The sequence below is a fragment of the Myxine glutinosa genome, chromosome 1, assembly GCF_964187855.1.
Source record: "Myxine glutinosa chromosome 1, kmMyxGlut1.1, whole genome shotgun sequence".
In the NCBI taxonomy this organism is placed as follows: Eukaryota; Metazoa; Chordata; class Myxini; order Myxiniformes; family Myxinidae; genus Myxine; species Myxine glutinosa.
Window position 1 is genome coordinate 84,089,618 of NC_136261.1, and position 23,710 is coordinate 84,113,327.

At 44.9% G+C, this 23,710-nt stretch overlaps 1 protein-coding gene across 3 annotated transcripts in view; it reads right to left on the bottom strand.

The window, feature by feature from the left end:
* Positions 1 to 23,328, bottom strand: part of PRKCSH (PRKCSH beta subunit of glucosidase II) — a 306,309-nt gene extending 282,981 nt beyond the window's left edge. For 2 of the 3 annotated variants that reach the window (XR_013622808.1, XM_068114202.2), the window contains exons 1-2: positions 23,132 to 23,324; positions 17,667 to 17,783 (exon numbers count right to left, since the gene is read on the bottom strand). Coding sequence is in view for 2 of the 3 variants with exons in the window: in XM_068114202.2 (XP_067970303.2) it covers positions 17,667 to 17,783; positions 23,132 to 23,216 (202 nt within the window). In the remaining variant the exon portion in view is untranslated. Of the gene's footprint in view, positions 1 to 17,666; positions 17,784 to 23,131 lie in introns of all 3 variants that reach the window. The other variant, XM_068114189.2, reaches the window with a different exon arrangement.
* Between the last annotated feature and the right edge of the window lie 382 nt (positions 23,329 to 23,710).

Below are 23,710 nucleotides of genomic sequence, written 5' to 3' on the forward strand. Positions count from 1 at the left end.
TTACGTACAAAAAACCCGAAGAGGAAACGAAAGAAGGGCATGTACAAGGGAAGAAGAAGAAGCAGCAGGCACAGGGCAATCTTATACACTCTTAATTAACACGCCCAGGACAATACAAACAGACTTACACGAAAGGGGAATGGCAGGAAGGAAGGTCCAAGCAGATGGGCCAACGTTGGCTCCGGCCCCGGTTCACACTCCACTCCGGTCCACGCTTTGGTTCCGCGGCGAAACCCGGCAGGCAGCGCGGTTGGTATTGCCGCGGTATTGTCGGCGCGAGCGGACCGACTCTCTCACGCAACTTCTGTCTCCAAACCGGGTCTCTCACTCTCTCTGCTCGTCTCCAACCTCACTCTTGCTCAACTCCTGTAATAGTCCCACGCGAGCGCTTATATTACGCGCTCGCGTATCAAGCCGCAGGCTTTTAGGACACACCCACCGGTAAGCTCGCCTCGGCCCTGGTTGGTCGCGAGGGCTCACCGACTCCGCCCTTAACAGGGCTACGCCTCGCTCTTGGCGCTCTGCCCCCTTCTTCTCCAGCTTGACCGCGTGGTTAATGGCGTCTTGAGCCAGGCAGCGAACGCTACTGGCAAGCAAGGGAACCCAATTTGGAGGGAGTAAAGCCGCAAAATGAACAGGATTTGAAAAGAGGCCTAGGTTATTTGATTAATGCAACGCAGAGTCAAACTATTGGAAACAGAGCCTTACCTGAAACACATACTAATGAAATAATTGAAAGGTTCCTATGGTGTCCTACGTGTTGCAATATGGACTCGCTAGGGTGCGACCTTTGACCTTTGGAAGATGGGGATATTTCCAGGGAATTATTTACAAGGCTTATTATTTTATAAAGTGAAGGTTCTAAAAACCGTTAAAATATATATATATATATATATATATATATATATATATATATATATATATACAGTGGAACCTCGACTTACGAGTGCCCCAACTTACGAGTTTTTCGAGATACGAGCCGTCACTCTGGCAGTTTATTGCTTTGAGATGCGAGCCGAGATCCGAGTTACGAGCTTTCGCCACCCGGTCACGTGGTTATCTTGCCGTGCACGTACAGTATCTCTGTCGTAGTATAGCGCTGCATTTTAGTTTTCGCATTTCGGTTATTTTGAGTTTCCGCCGCCAGGTGGGCTCCGGTCACGTGGTTATCTTGACGTGCACGTACAGTATCTCTGTCGTATAGCGCTAATGATATATAACGCCGCCGATAATGATATGATAATTTATGATAATCTATGCAGCACGACGTGGTCCTCACGTCACACAAGGCGCCTTTGCCGGCGCAAAACGGCTCTCTCAGGGTCAAACTCGGTATCGTTTTGAGCGCACGGTTCAGACCTTCAAGAAAAAGTTTATTTTGTAAAAATCGGGCCACGCGTTCAAAAGATATGACCGGTTTTGTTCGCCGGCACGTCGGCGCTCGAATCGAATCGAGTTAAAACGAACACTGCCGTTGTCGGGTCCGTCTGAGACAACCACCGGGCCTAGAACGCTGGGACCGGTCTCGTTGGATAGGCCTGGATCAGATCTCGAAACGCTGGAAGCTGCACCTCTCTGTGATAATCTTGTGGACCATGACAAGAGATCGTGCGACACGTGGTTATCATGCCGTGCAAGTACAGTATCTCTGCCGTCAACTTGTTCAGAGTGCCGGCGATAGCTCGCCTTCTCTTTGTGGAAAACACGGTGAGATCCTTAACATCCAACAACTAATGGGACGCAAACGGGGCGCCCAGTTTAGCGGTACACCCATAGTCTAGTAGGAAGACTAGGTCCCCCTGCACCCCCCGGAGATATACTTCTAATCAGTGTTTCTAGATTGGAAAAAATGTGTAGAAAATGACTAGCTATGGCCCCAAGCTGAAAAAATGTCCCACATACCATTTTTATGCAAATTACTGCTGCCATTATCAAAAAAACGATTTTTGACATATCTCAGCCAATATTGCAGATAATTGAAAAATGAAGGTGTCTAGACCCATGTTTTGAAGGGCATAGATCATGATAGAACTATTCATAACATGATTACATGTGTCTATGGTATACTAGTATGCATATTAATGCTGTAATTACAAAATAATCAGTTTTACAAATGATAAGGATACGTTAATACTGCAGATAACTTAACATGGTACATAAGGGGTCTAAACCCAGGTATTTTCAAGGTTAAATGTCAACAAGATGCTCCTGAGTCTTGCATAGGGGCGGGACATTGGCAGTAACATTGGTACCACTCAACTTTTCTTCCCACCATTGACTTTGTATTGCGAGAGATTTTCACTTGCTTATTTAAAGGTTTCTCACCCAGCCCACGTAAAATCTACCAACTCCTGCTGTTAACTCCCAAACATATTTTTTTATGTTATCCAATCACAGTGCAGAAATGACAGACTAGAGATCCAAATTAGTGCTGCTATAGCTGCCATTTTACATTTCCATCCATGTAACATGCGCGCTCGCGCGCTCGTATCAATTGGTAATGTCGCGCGCTCGTATCAATTGGTAACGTTGATGTTATTGAATACCTCAGTTGAAAGTTCAGTCTTCCATTCCATCTGTGTGTTGTTCTTGGTATTCATCCTCCAATCTAGCCAGGTAAGATGCTAACTATAATGTTACTCACACTCTTGACTTCAGTTTCTGCATGAAATCATAAACAGGCAGAATAACAGCTGAGCCAGCTAGCACCATGTTAGCTAACGTTAAAGCTAGCCTCATCTATGTACAGTATGTTCCTAATGTCGGTGTAACTTAAACTTTTGTTAATGCCAAACATGAGACATATCTGTTGACTTCTGTATATGAATTGAACCAGAAAGAGGCACGACAGCTGAGCTAGCTACAGTAACTTAGCACAATGTTTCATTGGCCTAGATAGCTAACGTTAGTGTGGAAGAATTTAGATGTTTTAGCTATTAGCACTTTTGATGCCACTAAACATGGTTTAGTCAGCTAAAAAGTACCCTAGTGTAGAACATGACTCAGAACCTCTGTTACCTCACTGAAAACTCAGAGCCTCCTTTCACAGGCACTTTTAACATCATTCGTGATTTCTTATTTGTCATTTAACAGTGATGGTAGACATCGACAGCAAGCATGCCCAAAAGAAAACGGAGTGTAGAACCTGCAGCCCAAAGCTCTCCTCCTACATGCATCCTTCATGTACCATCCATGTCTGATCATGGGGATTTCACGCCCCTCCGTAAAATTAAAGGATCTGCTTCAGAAAAACTGCAACTGCTTCAAAAGATCCGGGATAGACGTCTCAACCAACCGCATGACTCCCCATGTCGTATGCAATCAGTATGTGATCAGATCCCGGCAACTCTTCCTGATGACCTAGAAAGAGTAGGATATCACAGCAAGTGTTATAAGCACTTTGTCCGCCACTTTCATCGTCTGGGAGATGATACAGAACCAGGGCCATCAACCTCATCATGGCATCACTCTCCTCGTAAACCAGGAGGTTCTGCTGAACCCATCTTCCCGCCAGAGTGTATATTTTGTGAGAAATTTGAGACCAAAGATGCTCATCGCAATACTGAGAGGCCTACAACCTTCCCATCCTTTAAAAACAAAGAAAATGCATGGGAGCAAATCGAAACACGGGCTGAGAAAATGGGTCTCTATCGACTCCATCGAAAGGTGAAAAACAAAGACCTCTTTGCATGTGAGGCCAAACACCATCCGTCATGTTTTAAAGCTTTCCGCACAGCATTCTACAACTATGAGCGTGCGATTCACAGAGCCGAAGCACCAAAGGAGCAGGCTTGCATGTCAGCCGCCCATGAAAAGGCATTCAACTCAGTACTGGAACACATTCAAACCCAGGTCATCCAGCAGAATAAAGTTCTACAGCTTTCTTCCTTGCGCTTGCTCTATGTCGAGGAACTGAAACTGAATGGATATGAGAACTCAAATTATCGGTCAGAGAAACTACTGAAACGCCTACAGAATGACCCAATCAAGGAGCATATCCACTTCACGAAGGTTGATCATGACAAATGTGATGTCATTTCTTTCTGGCTTGTGCACAGCTCAAACATAACAGTTTCCAATGCTCTCGCACGAGCATTCACACTCGGAAGCACAAACAAGAACCAAAATGTTGCCCTCCAACTTCGCCAGGGTATTCTACAGGCTTTCAGAGAGTGTAAAGACCAACCATGGCCACCAACAGCTGAAGACATGGAGCTCAATCCTGAAGACATCCTACCTCCAGACCTTGTCCGCTTTCTCAGCGTGCTAATGACTGGCAAGGAGGGCATCGAGACAGAAAAGGTGAAGCGTCTGGTCTTCTCCATTGGACAAGATCTGTGCCGTGCAGTGTCAGATGGAAAATGGAAGTTACCAAAGCACATTCTCCTCTGTGTGACTGTAAGGCACCTGTTCCGAAGCAAACAGCTCACCACAATACTACACAGGCTTGGACACTCTGAGAGCTACGATTTCGCCTTGGAGTTGGAAACTGCTCTCGCCAAGGTCCTGGATGAAGTCTCAACTTATCGTACACCACAAATTGTGACAGGAGAGGGCAACCTTGTATTCCACTGTGAGTGGGACAACTTGAATAAAACCACTACCAGTGTGCACGGCAGCAACATTGTAAACAGTGCTGGAGGAATCATGGTGCAGGAGGTCAAGCCCGGGTTCGAGAGCAGCAAGGACCGAATGCTACCTACCATCAATAGGTCACAACAGCGTAGCCTGAAGGTCGACACACCAAAAACTCTCCCACCCTTGCACTTTACTCGCGTTGGCCCGAAGTTCCCTGAAGGCTCATCATTCACACCGCCAGCAGAGAATGACACAGTCTATGCCACTACGATGCAAGAGTACTACATCTGGCTCTTCATCAGATACATCGGAAGCTGTGGCCTGCAGCCTGTGCCTGGGCTAGGGGGTTCCACCTCTGCAACTGGTTCTCCCCCACCCAGCAAATCAACAGTCGACTACTGCACGCCTATCCACCAACCGATCACAGACAACGCAGTTGTTCGTGAGCTACTGAAGCGTTCCGAGGCAGCAACTGCTGAGGTGGGTCAGAGATGGGTCCTGAATACATTTGATCTGGGTGTCTGCATGAAAGCCCTTCCCATCATCTGGCGCTGGCCAAATGAATTTGCTAGTCATGTAGTAACGATTGGACCCTTCCACACATCCATGAACTACATCGGGATGCTCACTGGACACAAGATGCGTGGTTCTGGATATGCAGAGATTCTCTTTGAGGCACAACTAGTAACAAGTGGATCTCTCAAAGGTGTTCTCAGTGGAAAGGCCTACGCAAAGTCCCTCTTTTGCCTCAAAACAGTGTGTGAGGTGGTTCTGTACCTCCATCATGCTGCTACCATCGGATACAAGAACGCTGTAGTCAGAACACCGGACACAGACATCCTCCTGATCCTGCTCCACCATGCCCACAACATCAAGCTGACGGTGTACCTGGATACAGGGTCAGGGAAGCATCGCCAACTTGTCAACGTCTCTGAGCTGGCAGAATCCCTGGGAGAGGACTACTGTGCCACTCTCCTGGGGTACTATGTGTTCAGCGGAGAAGACTGCACCAGTGCCTTCAAAGGGAAGGGAAAAGTCGGGCCCTTGAAAAAGCTGGAGAAGAATCCCAGGTTTCACAGGGCATTCGGTGAACTGGGTGACAACTGGGATGCCAACCCTGAGGTGGAGAGGCAGTTAGAAAAATTCACCTGTGTGATGTACGGCCAGAGTCGCGAGTCATCAGTGGACATTGTCCGTGCCAAGCTGCTACGAAAAATGGTGGGAGAGGACAAGACCCTCACATCCAAGTCCAAGGTTGATCTGGCTCGCCTTCCTCCATGCCAGTCTGCCCTGAAGCCGCACATCCAGCGTGTGAACCACCGCGTAGCATTGTACAAAAGAGCCGATCAACCTATCATCGAAAAGCCAAAACCTTATGAGGAGCAAGGATGGATAAGGACTGATGAAGGACTGTTGAAACCAATGTGGTCCAGTGGTCCCATCCTACCAACCTCACTGGTGGATCTTCTGAACACAGGAGAGCACGAAGAGGAGGAGGAAGAGGAAGGAGAAGAAGAGTTTGACTCTGACGATTTCGATGAAAATGATGATGACTGACTCAGTGTAGAATCACTAATGCTAATGATGTTTATCTAAAACAAGCAAGAGAAGAGTGGTCACATTGAGTGCTAGGACTATTTTGACAGTTGTAATATTTAGAAAAATAAAACTTTGTGTTAACGTCTGTGTAGACGGACCTTAATATGAGTCTATTATTTCGTAAAACTGTGATTATTTTGTAAATAAAGCACTAATTAGCATACTAGTATACCATAGACACATGTAATCATGTTATGAATAGTTCTATCATGATCTATGCCCTTCAAAACATGGGTCTAGACACCTTCATTTTTCAATTATCTGCAATATTGGCTGAGATATGTCAAAAATCGTTTTTTTGATAATGGCAGCAGTAATTTGCATAAAAATGGTATGTGGGACATTTTTTCAGCTTGGGGCCATAGCTAGTCATTTTCTACACATTTTTTCCAATCTAGAAACACTGATTAGAAGTATATCTCCGGGGGGTGCAGGGGGACCTAGTCTTCCTACTAGACTATTGATGAATCACCCTGCCTGTGATTCACCCATGACAGGTTATAGCTGGGTCGGGATTCAAACCCAGGCTGGACAGTTTAGACTTTAGAGTCAAGTGTGCGTACCTCCAGTCCAGGCCATCCTGCCAACTTGTATCCTGCATACAGGTGAAATATAAAGCGCGAGATATTTTTATATATACTGTATATTTAAAAAAAATTGGTGTGGTTTTTGGCGGGCTGGAACGGATTAATAGCATTTCAATGCATTTCAATGGGGAAATTTGATTTGAGATACGAGCAATTTGAGTTACGAGCTCGGTCACGGAACGGATTAAACTCGTAAGTCAAGGTTCCACTGTGTAGATATATATATATATATATATATATATATATATATATATATATATATATATATATATATATATATATATATATATACAGTGGTACCTCGGCTTACGAGTTTAATCCGTTCCGTGACGGAGCTCGTAAGCCAAATCGCTCGTAAGTCAAAGCAAATTTTCCCATTCAAATGCATTGAAATGCTATTAATCCGTTCCAGCCTCAAAAAAAAAACACCAATTTTTTTTGTTAGGTGCTTTTAAATAACAAAAATGTACTTTATAAATAACAAATAATGTATAAACAAGCACGACCTCGTATATACTGTACATAATACAAGAGAATGTAAAGAAATAAACTGGTTTTATTAAGCAGAGGAGAAGAGCATGCCAGGTGAGGTGTGCGTGTTGTCGACTTGGCGAGGCAGTACGATCGTACTCCTTCTACGATATGTACGATTTTGAAGCAGAAGGAGTCCATAAAGGCTATAACGCCAGCCAAGGGCGTTACGATTATTTCAAAGCTCCGGACCTCTATCCATGAAGATATGGAGAAGTTGTTGTTTGTGTGGTTGAAGGAGAAGCAGCTCGCAGGAGATACCGTGACCGAGAGCATCATGTGTTTGAAAAGATTGAAACTCGGATATCGAGCACGGACCACGAGGTGTTTTTTCTTTTTTCTTAATCTCGGTTTCAGTGAACTTTTGCTCTGTGCTCACGTGTACTGTACCTGTACCTGTAATGGTACGTCAGAGGATGGCACCTGTTGTCATCATATTAAGTGCAAGATGTTCTGCATCGTAAGTTGGTACACCGTGGTCTTTCGGCGGTGTTTAAGCCGGCCGTCTTGGCTTCTGTCACCATTGGCATTGAGTCTTTCGATGTAGGTAGGTCGTTGTGTGCCGGTGCCTTGGCCGAATTCCTTCATTGCTGCATTGTTAGCTCACCTGGTTTTTTATACCACATCTTTGGTTATCGGACCAGCGAATGACGTCATCTCCTCCAAAGTATGGCTTATTCTCACTTGTCTTGGACGATCTTCTACTTCTAGCCTTCCACCGTGCATTTGGTGTCCACTGTACTTACTGTACAGTGCCTGGTAAAATTGATGTAATGGGTTTTTGACCGTCAACGCCATGAACCGTCATGAACCGTCATGAACCGTCAACCGCCATGAACCGTCAACGCCATGAACCGCTAACACTCAAAAGCCCATTTATCGCGCCTTATAAAGCAAAACGCAAACCGAAAGCCATGCCTCTCAAGCGAGGCGTGCTTCCGTGGTCACGTGATCCACAGGTGTAGCTCATTATACCCGCACGCGCGACACGCTTTGGCGGTCACGTGACCAGCCACTCTGGAGGCGGGGATCCCCGCCGATGACGTCACCGGCTGGAGCAAGGAGATTCCTCGCTCATGTATTTCGACGATTGCGTGTTTTATATCCAAGCAGAGATGCTTTCACGGCAAGATAACCGCGTGACCGGAACCGGAAGCCACAACCGGAAAATTCAAAAAAATAAATTTTTTGAGCTCGTACATCGGATCTCGGCTCGTATCCCAAAGCAACAAACCGCCCGAGCGACGGCTCGTATCCCGAAAAACTCGTACGTTGGGGCACTCGTAAGCCGAGGTACCACTGTATATATATATATATATATATATATATATATATATATATATATATATATATATATATATATATATATATATATATATATATATATATATATATGTATGTATATATATATATATATATATATATATATATGTATGTATATATATATATATATATATATATATATATATATATATATATATGTATATATATATATATATATATATATATATATATATACATACATATATACATACATATATACATATATACATACATACATACATACATGTATATATATTATATACATATATACATACATACATACATACATATATATATATTATATATATATATATATATATATATATATATATATATTTACGGTTTTTAGAACCTTCACTAGTAAATTTTAGTAAATGTTTCCCTTATAAATGTTCCCCTGTAAATATCCCCATCAATTGGCTTGTTGAAGATCGCACCTTAGTTAGTCCATGTACAACACGTAGCGAACCATAGAACCTCTCCGTAGTTATTTCATTATTATGTGTTTCAGTTAAGGATCTGTTCCCAATAGTTGAATCTGCGTTGCATTAATCAAATAAGATAGGTCCCTTTCAATTTCCCCAATCGCCTCACCCGTGTCTCCGCAAAGTAACGGTCGAGCAGCGTTCGCTGCTCCTTGCCTTGATGCGGTTGTTGGCCCCAAACCGCCATTAGCCATGCGGTCAAGCCGAGGAAGGAGGGGGCGGAGCCGCCAGAACAAGGTGTGGCACGTCGACTCGTCATCGGAGGTGGAGTCAGCAAGCCCTTACCGACCAACCAGGGCTGGGTAGCGAGGTACCATCATGGGCGTGGCTCTATGAAGCGCGCATTGATTTAGAGGCACGTAATATAAGCGCCAGCGCGAAGCCTTTTGAAGGAGATGAACGGAGATGAACGAGAGTCGACTTGGGTTGGAGACGGCGCTTGTTGAGGTTTGGCTGAGAGAGACGAAGCTGCGCGGAGCTCTTTGACAAGCTGCTTCGAAAAGCCCTACCGCGTGAACGAATACGTGAAGCTGCCGCTGGCTGTTCGCTTCCAGTCCGGAGCGTGGACCTGGAGCGGACCTCCATGCTGTGCCTCTGCCCGAACCTTCCAGCCCTGCTGTCCCACCTGGACCTTCTCCTTCGTCCAGTCATTCCTGCCTGCTATTCCCTTTCGTGTAAGTCTGTTTGTCTGTCTTGGGCGTTGATAATATAAGACTGTTTAAGGCTGCCCTGTGTATCTTCTTCTTCTTCTTCTTCTGTATATTACTTTCGGTTCCTCTTCTTCTTTGGTTTTGTACATAATTAATAAATTACACCTGTTCCTTCTCATTCTTTGGGTTTTCCTCTCATCCAGTCGCTTTAGTGTTTTCCCTGATTGAATACCTGTGGCGCGATTTTGGCCAAACGCTCGGAGTCGGGTTAGTTCGTTGTTAATGGCTCGAGCTGCAGATTGCTAAACCGCTCGGCAAATACCATCTTGTCCGTGGTTCGAGCGGTACTTGTCTCCCTGTTTCGCGGAGGGATTCGTAAAGGTATTCGGGAAAACACCTTGACCAATAACCCTGACCAATTTCACCCCGCAAAAGAGCGTTATAAGTACCAGGACTAGAGACGGCCAGCTTAACAGGCCAAGGGGATTAACCCCCCCCCCCCCTTGCTAAGGGGAGTGCCGTCTGAGATCCGTAACAATATATATATATATGTATGTACAATCGTGGCCAAAAATATTGGCACCCTTGCAATTTTTTCAAATAACACAATTTTGTGAGTGATCAAGTTTTGATCAATGCATATTATGATATATGATATTATGATCAGTTTTGGATGCAGTTTGGGACACAGTCCTATGTAACAGAGTGGCAGAAGTTGGAAGTGGGGATCCCGAAGGGATGTACCATCTCCCTGATGTTGTTTGTGCTGGTTATGGAGTTGTTGATAAGTGCGGTGAGTGGACATGGGAAAAAAGTGAAGCCAGCCCCAGGTCAGAATTTTCCAGCGATGTTTGCATTCATGGATGACCTGACAGTTGTCCAATAGTCGGCTGATGCAGCAGTAGAGGTAAGGGACAACTGGAAAGGTTGACGCGGTAGGCAAGAATGGGCATTAAAGCAAAAAAGTCGCGGAGAGCGGTGGTGAGACGAGGAGTGGTGGATAACATGCTCAAGTTTGAGCTGGGCGGGGAGGTGGTTCCATCATTGATAGAGGCCCATGTGAAGAGTTTGGGAAGATGGTATACAGTGGAGTTGAATGATGTGGCAAGGGTGGAGGAGGTGAGGAACAAGCTCTTGAGAAGTTTGAAGAGGATTGATGATGTATGATATTGCGATTGGGCATGTAGAGAGGATGGAGGTTGTGGTGAGCGGGTTTGTGAGGAGGTGGTTGGGAGTGCCACGTTGTTTTACGAACATTGCCTTTTATGATCAGGGTGGAAAACTCCGGTTTCCCTTGACATCCTTAACCGAGGAGTTTAAGGTGGTGAGGGTGCGGGAGTTCATGATGTTGCGGGATTCGAGTGATTCAGTGGTAAAGAATGCTCTCCCAGAGGAGGGAAGTCGGAATTGGAATGCAAGAGCAAAGGTGGATGAGATGGACGAGCGGTTGCAACAGGAGGAGGTCGTGGGGATGGTACAGCATGGGAAGCATGGCTCGGGGTGGATGAAGCATGCGCGATGGGGAAAGGCATGTGTGAAAGAGAGGAGGAAGATGGTTGAGAGGGGGGTGAGAAGAAAGGAGGAGGGGGGGAGATATGTGAAAGCAGTCGGACAGGCACAGCAAGGTGTTTGGACGTGGTGGGAAGGTGTGCAGGTGAGTACATTGAAGTGGAAAGAGATTTGGAGAATGGAGCCAATATTGTTGAGTTTCCTGTTACAGGCAACGTATGATGTGCTTCCATCACCAGTAAACTTGAGATTGTGGGGGTTGTTGCAGGAGGAGAGATGTTCTTTGTGTGGAGGTTTGGGAACGGTGCAGCATGCACTGAGGGCATGCTCAGTAGCAATGGCAGCAGGAAGGTACAAGTGGCGGCATGATCAGGTGCTGGCTAAATTTTGTCTAAAAATAAGTTGAAATTGACAAAAGTATTTGGTCGCCACAATTTTTCATTTCACTGTTTATATTACAGAACCTTTGCGTTTGATTCAGAACTTAATACACTGTTGGCCATAAAGATGGAATTTTTTTTTTTCAACAACTTTTCATTGCATCATTATTTCAATCTAAATTACCATTGGCATTTATGGTGCATATAACCACTTTTCTTTATTATTCTGTCTCTTACGCACATTTGACAGTGATTTTTATTAATTAATCAGTCCTAATCGGTTGGTGTCTTGAGCGTAAAACGACAATGACGACAATAGACAGTAAATTAAGGATCATGACACATTTCTTTTTAATCTCTGTCAGTTTTCCAGATAACATTTTTTGGGGTGATTTCATGGATCAATTTGCATCACAGTAGAGTCCTTGTTGTTACTCAGTCACTAATAGCGTTTGAATCCAACCCTGGTATGTCCAGGTATGTCCAACCCTGGCACGAATCAGGGCGTGCAGATGTCGTGGCATGCTGTCCACTAGCTTGTTGACGACGTCAACAGGCATAGCATCCCATTCTTCCCTCAGAGCGTCGGCCAACTCCTGCAAAGTTTGAGGAATAACATCTCTGTCGTTGATGGCTCGGCCTAGGACATCCCATGCATGCTCTATGGGGTTCATATCCGGCGAGCAAGCTGGCCATGGCAACTGCTCCATGCCCTCTGCCTCAAGGTATTCCCTTACTGCAGCGGCCCTGTGCGGTCTAGCGTTGTCGTCCTGCAGTCGGAAATTGTGTCCATACACTCGTCTTGCATGTGGAAGGCAGTGGTACTCCAAGACATCCCGGTACACGACGGCATTGACGTTTCCGTCCGGAACCACCAGTGGCGTTTTCCCTCCATAATGGATGCCGGCCCATATCATCACTGAGCCGCCACCACCTTGAGTCGTCTCGTGGATGCAGTCATCACGAAGGTTCTCCCCGGGTAATCGACGAACTCGTTGTCTCCCATCTGTACGGTCAAGGATGTAGCGGCTCTCGTCCGTGAAGACAACATGTCGCCAGTGTCCAGGATGAAGCCTTCTGTGCTCCCTAGCCCAGCGAAGACGAGCAACTCTGTGGTGAACAGCCAGGCGTGGACATTTAGTCAAACGTCGTGCTCGGTAACCATGTTGGAGCATTCTCCGATTAACGGTTGACCGGGAAACGTGGATCCCATGATGTCTCCTCCACAAGCGACGAAGACGACTCGTCGGCATTTTCCGGTTTCTGCGGCAGAGATTCAACAGTTGGCGATCATCTCGTCTCGTGGTTAATCTTGGACGTCCTGGGGGTTTCCGCGGCCGCACATTCCCCGCCTCACGTTGACGTTTCAGGATCTTACAGACTGTACTCTGTGATATCCCGACGACATCTGCGATATCACTCTGTTTGTAGCCCTCCTGCCGCAGTGCTACCACTCTCTCGCGTATTGCTGGTTCCGTTGGACCAGGCATAGCCCAGGGAACGTCTCTACCGATTTTTCTTGCAAACGGTACAAGGAACTCGAAAAAAAACCAGCCTCGTTTAACACAGTGTTGAATCAGGGAAAGGGACAGAATATCACATGCATGGGCTTTTATAGTCCCTAACAAAAAAATTTATTACGTAATACACATTTTTTCAATGTTACCATATCACCTGTGTAATGGGGAAACGTTATGTAATCACTCAATTACCCTTTTCTTTACACGTAGACTGTCAAATACCAAGGAAACTGTGGAATCATGTCAAAAATATTTTATTCAATCTTTATGGCCAACAGTGTATATCCTTTTTAATCAGAAAATAAAAATAAATGGCATTGACAAAAAGACACCCGAGACTTGATATTTAGTAGCACAGCCTTTGGACAAAATAACTGCTGCCAAGCACTTCCGATGGCCATGAATGAGCTTCCTACACCTCTCTACTGGCAGTTTGGCCCACTCTTCTAGTGCAAAGCAGCACAGCAACCCCAAAACATCACTGAACCTCCTCAATGTTTGACTGTAGGGAAAGTGTTCTTTTCTTTGAAGGCTTCATTTTGTTTTCTGTAAACATGGAGATGATGTGCTTTACCATAAATGCTCTTATTTTGTCTCATCTGTCCGCAGGACATTCTCCCAGAAGGATTTGGGCTTGTGCAGGTGTGTTTGGAAAACTCCAGTCGGGATTTGTTATGTCTATCTCTCAGCCTAGGTCTCCTACCATAGAACTCCCTTTCATTGAGTTGGCGATAGATGGTGCGAGTTGAAACTGTCGAACCTTGTGTCTGAAGGTCAGCTTCAATCTGTTTGGCAGTTGATTGAGGTGCTTTCTCCACCATTCGAACAATCCTTTGCTGCAATCTTCGATCAAGTTTCCTCTTGCGGCCACATCCAGGGAGGTTGGCTGCAGTGCCATGGCCCTTGAACTTCCTGATAACATTTCGTATGGTGGACACAGGAGCATCAAGATCTCTGGAGATAGACTTGAAGCCTTGAGATTGTCCATGCTTGGCTGCAATTTTGTGTCTGACCTCCTCAGACAATTCTCTGGTTTTCTTTCTTTTCTCCATGCTCATTGTGGTGCACACAGTGACGCAAAAAAGCATAACGACTCCTTTTCTCTATTCAAACTGGTTGAATGAGTGATTTTTATATATCGCAGGTACCTGCAACTCACCACAGCTGAGTTCAATTGCAAAGTAAAGGATAATCACCTGCTTGAAATCTAATTCTTTTTTTCAACATCTAAAAGGTGCCAATAATATTGTCTGGGCCATTTTAGGATTTCTGTGTGGAATAAGCAAAGATTTAGTTATATTTTTCAGCTTTTTTTGTTTTGTTCCACTGCAAACCAAAGAAATGCACATGTGGATACCAAAATATTTTTAAATTTTAACAATTTTCTGGAAGAAATGGTGCATTATTTGAAAAATAAAAAAATATAAAATATAAAATATATAAATATATATATTGCAAGGGTGCCAATAATTTTGGCCACGCCTGTATATATGAAGCTAATGCCATCTGTCTTTCTGTCTGTCTGTCTGATCAACTCTGAAACACGGGAACCCTCCTTGGAGAGAAAAAAAAATTCAGTTTAAGGTGCTCAAAATTAATCCAAACCTCCAGGAAAAATTAAAATATTTTTAATCAGACAAAAACTTAAACCCAGGCGGGGTATTGGCAACATGACCACTGCGTTATCGCTCCTTAATTTGTTTTTCTTTGCTGTTAAGAAATATGCCATGACATCTTTGCTGTTAACAAACATGATACTGTTACGGACACGGTTAAAGATGTTATTTTGACCGAGCGGTGGTGTAACCGCGACCGAACAGTTATTCCCCGACTAATACCCGATTTGCCCAAAACTTTGGCCGGATCGCGCCACCGCTATTCAATCGGGAAAACTCTAAAGCGACCGAATACAAAGAGGAAGAAGACGTACAGAAGAGTAATTGGATTTATTATTTACACATATAAGTAGGAAGAAAGCAGTCACGTTTATTTACAGAAGATATTAGATACACAGTGCAACGCTAGCTTACCTACAGTCTTAATTAACCCAGGGACAGAACAAACAAGGACAGACTCACGCGGGGAATGATGATAGGACTGGCGGGAGATGGATGGCTGGCGGGATAGGGAGGTCCGACTGGTCCTGCAGCCGATCGACTCGTGGGCAGCCGCCGCTCCTTCGCGGCCCTGCTCCAAACTGCCGTCCAGGCCTCACGCTGCTGTGGCTGCAGTTTCGGTGGCTCCAGCTGCAGCAAATGCAGTTGCGGTGGCTCGAGCTGCAGTAAGTGCAGTTTCGGTGGCTCGATCTGCAGCTCAACTCTGGACTTCTCTCGGACTCAACTCCTTGGACTCCCTCTCGTCTCTCTGTAAAAGCTCATCTCTCTTCTGGAAACGCCCTGCCTGCGGGTTATATAGGCCCCGCCCCTCAACCTTCGCGAACCTCCTCGATGTTTCTTTCCACACCCTCTCCAAGTCCAACCCCTTGTTCATGGTTGGTTGAGTGGGGCTGACTCACTCCTCCCCTCTATGACGAGGTGGGGACCCGCCTTTCTTCCCCAACCCTGCCTCGTGGCCAATGGCAGCAATTGTTGGAGCGGAGGTAGTTTCCAATCGACGAAAGGGGGAATGGAGGTTTTTGGGAATGGGAATGAAGGGAATCTATCTCTTTCACTGGTGCAATGGAGTATTTAAATTAATGGGAGACACAGCCTTACCCTAAAACACATAATAAGATATAACTATTGAACAGGGGTATTCTATGATTGGCTGTGGTGTGGATGCTTTATGGACTAATTATGGGACGCCCTTTGACCTTTACACAGCTCCGGAGGCAGGAGGCGCAGAATAAACAACAATAATAATACACACAATCAAAAAAATACAGTCCTCATATCCGCAACAATACGTTTGGAATTTGACACTGCTCTATACATCTATCTGTATGTCAATACGCTGCTTCATCCATCCGTTTGCATGTAGCATTCCGTTTCACACATTGGTAGGACATCATATGGCCAGCACCATGTTGGTGCTAAACGAAGCAGAAGACTTCTTCAGAGCTGTCATATTCACATTCTCCATACCCTCGCTACAGGTTTTCCCTTCAGTGTAAAACGGCCAAAGCAACTGTTAAAAGGATCATCAAATTTTGAAAGGTTTGAGCCGATAGGCATCATGGGCCTTGTGGTGGCCACAGTAAATATAGGCCTCATGCTTCAGGTGTCTGGGTAAGTGCAATTGGAATCTAACGATGATGTATATAGGCAGTGGGCATGTTTTTGATTCAAACCTGGGTCATTTTTTATTTTCGGGAGCGATTGAGGCAGGGATCTGTTTATGACTATTTTCTCTTAAACGACTCAACCAGGGACTGGAAAACCCATGCCATTATAAAGAACTCTTGTCGAGCAAAACAGCTTCTTCATTTTTACATATTCCTTCCTTTCACAGATTATCAATGCAGACTTGAATGAAAGAATGAATGAATGATAGTTTTAACGCCATTTTTCCCCACTAGAGTGGGGATTAGCCTTGCGGGCCCCATGAAATCATGGTTCCCTTTTTGAGGCAATGTTTTTATGGCCGGATGCCCTTCCTGACGCCAACCCTTAGTCGCCTCTTACAATGCACAGAGATACGGTGCACCTATTCTAAATCGGGGTACACACCGGGATCATTCATCCCAGAGAGCTGGTACTCAATTTGCCGACCTTGGAAGGATGAGAGGCTGAGTCAACCACCCTGGCATTAATTCAGCGATCGACCGCGATTCAAACTCAGGATCCTAGGATACCAAGCCAGCACCCTAACCGCTAAGCCAACACCAGGCTATATCAATGTAGACTTTATTCCTAAGTATTTCAAAACACAGCAACACACAATATCTATAATTCATAATGCAGATTACTCAAAGATTTATCACTAATTATACTCTTCATCTTTATTGGCAATATACATTTTGACGATCATAATGATTGGTGTGTCATGAGATGTGAGGATTTAAACAATTAGTGGAACATACCATCATTCAAAATTTACAATCGTCTTTAAACAGCAATGACAAATGACATTTATTAAACCTGAGAATTAAAACACGTGATAAACAAATTTGAAACAAGATGCCGGCGCTAAATAACCTTCTCTTAACAAGATAAACATCTCACTACAGATGGGAATCCATTCGGACTCCCACAGGGGCATGAACTTTGACCTGTTGAACCCCAAAATGTAATCAGCTCATCTTTGTATCACAGTCCATACTTGTACCACGTTTGGCCAAAATCCCTTAAGTAGTTGACAAGTTAGTAAATCTGCTATGCACACATAGACACACAGACAACCCAAAATCATAATGCCTCGTTGCCAAAAAAAACTGCTTTTGCAGCACCGACACTCTGTGACAGAGTATGGTACATCAAAATCAGAAAATGGTGAATATTCCCTTAAATATACATGGCAATCAAAAAATAAATGAAGCCCTAACATGCCTGTGCTTTTGGCTTACCAGGCTCGTCTGTACCATCTGGACAGTCACAATAGTCATCGTTGACTTGATCGAAAGGAATAGATTTAGATCCGTCCAAGCAAGTGAAGTTTTTGGTTTCATCATACAACGGCCTCTCTGGAAAGCATAAACAAAAATCACGTGTTGTTCATGGTTCAAGCCAAAACTTTACAGTGCAAAATTCAACACAGTTAAGCATTCCATTAGACAGTGTAAGTTTTGCTGGTACATGCAATATTTACGTTAATGATATTTTACCGATATAGTGATTTAATCAGATGCTGCAGTGACATCAATAAATACACCAGGATCATTCCATATCCAATACATTACGTTTGACCATACTTTCCATTGACCCTGTCCAATTTCAAAGAAAACTAGAACGGCATTCAGTAGAGAGCATACCTCTGCCTGGTTGGCCATATCACTAAATGGTGAAGAATCACTTAAAAAATTAAATAATTCTCATATCTGAATCCATATTCAGATCTCACCAAAATCGAATCGATTCTTCCTGATCACACACACAAACTGTTCAACAAGTTTCGTCAAAATCCATCCATAACATTTTGAGATACCCTGCTACGTATCGTTTATGACCCTATCTCCCAATGGTGAAGAATCACTTAAGAAATTCTACTAGCCGGATCCGAATCCGGAACTTCACCAAAATGTAATCATTTCGTCTTTGTCACATAGCCAACCTCTGCCAAATTTCATCCGAAACCGTCCAAAAACGTTTTGAGATATCTTGTTCATAGACAAACATACAAACAAACAGGGGTGAAAACATAACCTCCATCCACCTTTGGTGACGGAGGTAATTAGTCCATTTGCAGGGAACCAAGCAATATATTTTGAGCCCAAATTTCCAACTGCTTCGTCAAACGTCTTTCATAATACAGATGAGTTTGATTTTACTTGGCCTACTAGGCCTTGTTAAAAAAACTCGTAACTTTAAGCCATAAAGTGCTTAAGTTATGAGATTTTGAGTTTGCAAAATTTAGGATATGACGGTTGGCTCCATACATGAATAAATTCGTCCAACTAGAAAGGCAATTCCAACATTTCAAAACTCATTCATGATGAAAATAATAAATCTTATTTTTATGGAAAACACGAAGGTAAAAACAAAAAGTTCCAAAACAAAAACAATTATTTGTGCAAGATTCCAGAAATATCACACGAAGCATTCAAATAAGTCCTCGGACACTTGTGTACAACTGGGTGCTTCACTGCATGGAGGCTGCGTGGATGCCTGGAGATCAGTCTTAAATTATTTGTTTAAAAAAAAAAAACTGTCAGCATTTTCATTTTTGGTACAAAATCAATTATATGATTATAACACTGAATTGGAAAAAAACATAGAGCATGACTCATGCAAAGTGTCGTCACCGTGTCACAATCTTGGTGAGCACTACTTGAGTCACCGGAAAAGAGGATATCGTTGTTTTTTAATGCATCGCAAATTGAATTCTGTGAAAATGAAAAAGGAAAATCTGTGAAAATGTGAAAATCTGTGAAAATACTATCTTGTGCAGCAATAGAGTACACTGCTCCAATCGTTTACGGAAGGGTTGTGTAAAGACGTTTCACAGGTAATTTTGCATATTGATGAACAGGGATAGTATAATTTTATTCCGAAGTATCACTAATATCGCAGGTTTCATTTGGTATTGCAATGCATGTAATGCGATGACCACTACAAAAATCATTTGTCTTGGATACAAGAGAGTACAGAATGCACATTTCAGGGATGCTGGTACACAAAATATGGGATATTATTGCCAAGGTATTGTAAAATAAAATTCACGATCTATTTCAGAGAGTTCAGGCTAAAGGTCATCCAAAAAAGGAACGTTAATAATATTCATTTTAGTACGATCCATAAGTTTTAAACTTCAAGCTGTAATGAGCTTAGAGAATTTCTGTTGCCACTACCTTTCCATGGACTCCATTTTCAGTATTTCACTAGAACGGCACTTGGTGGAGAACATATTTCCACTAGGCTGAACAGTTTAAGTTTTGTATCGCACTTAAAGGCTGGATCTGGATCCGAAACCTGTAACCAAAATCGAATCGGCCTGTTCTTGTCACGTAACCAACTCATCCCCCAGGTTTGGTCAAAACTCATCCACAACTTTTTGAGATATCATGCTATATATCGTGTTGGCCCGATCTATCAATGGTGGAGTATCACTTTAAAAAAAAATTCTCTATGCAGATCCAGATCCGGATGTTCACCAAAATCTAATCGATTTGTCTGTCATTGTCACACACACAACCTGTCCACCAAGTGTCAACCGAATATATCCACAACTTCTTGAGATATCATGCTATATATTGTTTTTCGCCGATCACTCGATGGTGAAGAATCACTTTAAAAAAAAAAATTACAATTCTTGGATCTAGATCCAGATCCAAATCTGCACAAAAATCTAATAATTGTGTCCTTGTCACACACACAACCTTGTCCACCAAGTGTCGACCAAATCCATTCACAACTTATTGAGATATCCTGCTGACAGACAAAGAGATGCACAAAGACAGGGGCGAAAACATATCTCCATCCACATTCGGTGACCACTCTCGAAATGAAATTCCCCTTGCTCAACCATCTTCCTTACTTAAAGGGTGTGGCCTGTAACTTCTACAGAAAACTCTTCGATATTCCGGTCGAGCCGGCCCACGGCCCCGCCCCGGTCAAGCCAGCCCACCGCCCCGCCCGGTCGAGCCGGCCCACGGCCCCGCCGGCCCACCGCCCCGCCCGGTCGAGCCGGCCCACGGCCTCGCCCCGGTCGAGCCGGCCCACGGCCTCGCCCCGGTCGAGCCGGCCCACGGCCCCGCCCCGGTCGAGCCGGCCCACGACCCCGCCCCGGTCGAGCCGGCCCACGACTCCGCCCCAGTCGAGCCGGCCCACGACTCCGCCCCGGTCGAGCCGGCCCACGACTCCGCCCCGGTCGAGCCGGCCCACGACTCTGCTCTGGTCAAGCTCGCCCACGACTCTGCTCTGGTCAAGCTCGCCCACGACTCTGCTCTCGTCAAACTAGCCCATGCCTCTGCACTAGTCTAGTCCAGCTAGCCAATGACTCTACACTACTCTCGTCAAGCTAGCCAATGACTCTACACTACTCTAGTCAAGCTAGCCGATGACTCTACTCCACTACTCCAGTCTAGTCAAGCTAGCCCATGACTCCACTCTACTCTAGTCAAGCTAGCCCATGACTCCACTCCAGTCTAGTCAAGCTAGCCAATGACTCTACACTACTCTCGTCAAGCTAGCCAATGACTCTACACTACTCCAGTCAAGCTAGCCGATGACTCTACTCCAGTCTAGTCAAGCTAGCCCATGACTCCACTCTCGTCTAGTCAAGCTAGCCCATGACTCCACTCTCGTCTAATCAAGCTAGCCCATGACTCCACTCTAGTCTAGTCAAGCTAGCCAATGACTCTACACTACTCTCGTCAAGCTAGCCCATGACCACTCTAGTCTAGTCAAGCTAGCCCATGACTCCACTCTAGTCTAGTCAAGCCAGCCCATGACTCCACTCTAGTCTAGTCAAGCTAGCCCATGACTCTACTCCAGTCTAGTCAAGCTAGCCCATGACTCCACTCTAGTCTAGTCAAGCTAGCCCATGACTCCACTCTAGTCAAGTCAAGCTAGCCCATGACTCCACTCTAGTCTAGTCAAGCTAGCCAATGACTCTACACTACTCTCTAGTCAATCACTCTAGTCTAGCTAGCCCAGGAAGCACTCTAGTCCAGCTCGCCCAGGAATCACTCCAGTCGAGCTAGCCCAGGAATCCACTCTACTCTCGTCAAGCTAGCCAATGACTCTACACTACTCTAGTCAAGCTAGCCGATGACTCTACTCTCGTCGTCAAGCTAGCCCATGACTCCACTCCAGTCTAGTCAAGCTAGCCCATGACTCCACTCTAGTCTAGTCAAGCTAGCCCATGACTCTACTCTCATCTAGTCTAGTCAAGCGAGCCCACGACTCTGCTCTTGTCAAGCTAGCCGACGACCCAGGAATCACTCTCATCTCGCTAGCCCAGGAATCACTCTCGTCTAGCTAGCCCAGGAAGCACTCTCGTCTTGCTAGCCCAGGAATCACTCGAGTCGAGCTAGCCCAGGAATCACTCCAGTCTAGCTATCCCAGGAATCACTCTAGTCTAGCTAGCCCAGGAAGCACTCTAGTCTAGCTAGCACAGGAATCTAGCTAGCCCAGGAAGCACTCTAGTCTAGCTAGCCCAGGAAGCACTCTCGTCTAGCTAGCCCAGGAAGCACTCTAGTCTAGCTAGCCCTGGAAGCACTCTAGTCTAGCTAGCACAGGAACCACTCTCGTCTAGCTAGCCCAGGAATCACTCTAGTCTAGCTAGCACAGGAAGCACTCTAGTCTAGCTAGCCCAGGAAGCACTCTAGTCTAGCTAGCACAGGAATCTAGCTAGCCCAGGAAGCACTCTAGTCTAGCTAGCCCAGGAAGCACTCTCGTCTAGCTAGCCCAGGAATCACTCTAGTCTAGCTAGCCCTGGAAGCACTCTAGTCTAGCTAGCACAGGAATCTAGCTAGCCCAGGAATCACTGTCTAGCTAGCCCAGGAATCACTCTAGTCTAGCTAGCCCAGGAAGCACTCTAGTCTAGCTAGCCCAGGAAGCACTCTCGTCTAGCTAGCCCAGGAAGCACTCTTGCCTAGCTAGCACAGGAATCACTCTCGTCTAGCTAGCCCAGGAACCACTCTCGTCTAGCTAGCCCAGGAATCACTCTAGTCTAGCTAGCACAGGAAGCACTCTAGTCTAGCTAGCCCAGGAAGCACTCTAGTCTAGCTAGCACAGGAAGCACTCTAGTCTAGCTAGCCCAGGAAGCACTCTCGTCTAGCTAGCCCAGGAAGCACTCTTGCCTAGCTAGCACAGGAATCACTCTCGTCTAGCTAGCCCAGGAACCACTCTCGTCTAGCTAGCCCAGGAATCACTCTAGTCTAGCTAGCACAGGAAGCACTCTAGTCTAGCTAGCCCAGGAAGCACTCTAGTCTAGCTAGCACAGGAAGCACTCTAGTCTAGCTAGCCCAGGAAGCACTCTAGTCTAGCTAGCCCAGGAAGCACACTAGTCTAGCTAGCCCAGGAATCACTCTCGTCTCGCTAGCAGCTAGTCTACTCTGGGGCTCTGGCAGCCCTCCACTGAAGCTTCTCTTTAGCCTTTGGCAGAAATCCATACTCGATATTTCAAATCCTTCCTCAGACAGCTGTGGTGACGAAGACTGCACACAATATTTCAGGTGAGGCCTCACTAAATTTCCGTACTGTATCAACACAACCTCTCTTGATTTGAAGTTTATCTCCCTGTGATTGAGCATACAACACAAATCGATTCAAAGGATTCATTGACGTAAAGTAAATGTCTCCATAAAACTGAGAGCAAATGTATTCATGAAAAGTTCTCAATGGCAAAGAGAGCAAAATAGGCGCTTACTCGTTAAAGATACGCCCCGTGGCCGTTTCACCTCGACAGCCGAAGAGCAGCACACGAAAAGATACACAAAGACTACAATCATCATGAGATGAAGCCACGGACACAAAAAAGTAACAGTGTATGTATCGCCTCGATGGCGCCCAAACCAAGCAATCAAGTCCACGTAAAGCTTTGCCTTCCGATTGGCTGACCTGACTGTGAGTGCAAGTAACGGAAATGCCTATTGGTTGGCTCAAAACGCTGCGGGAAATGATACTTGCATTTGACATCGACAAAACATAAAAATAATTTTCACGATAAATGCAGATAAATAGAGAAGTGTGTTTAAAGCAAACTTGATATTTCAATTCTAATTTATGAAAATCTCTTAATAATGCATTGCCGACGATAAGCGATATTTGGCGGTGTATGACAATAGTGCTACTGGTTTGTTAAATGGAGTTATTTTTATTACTAATAAATTAAGGGGACAATTTTGTTTGTTAAAGCAAATACGTGTTTTAAAGGATTGCCTGTATTCGTGTTCGACTAGTTAAATTGATATTGTGCTCGACGTTAAGTTGGGGAGTCAAAGTGTTC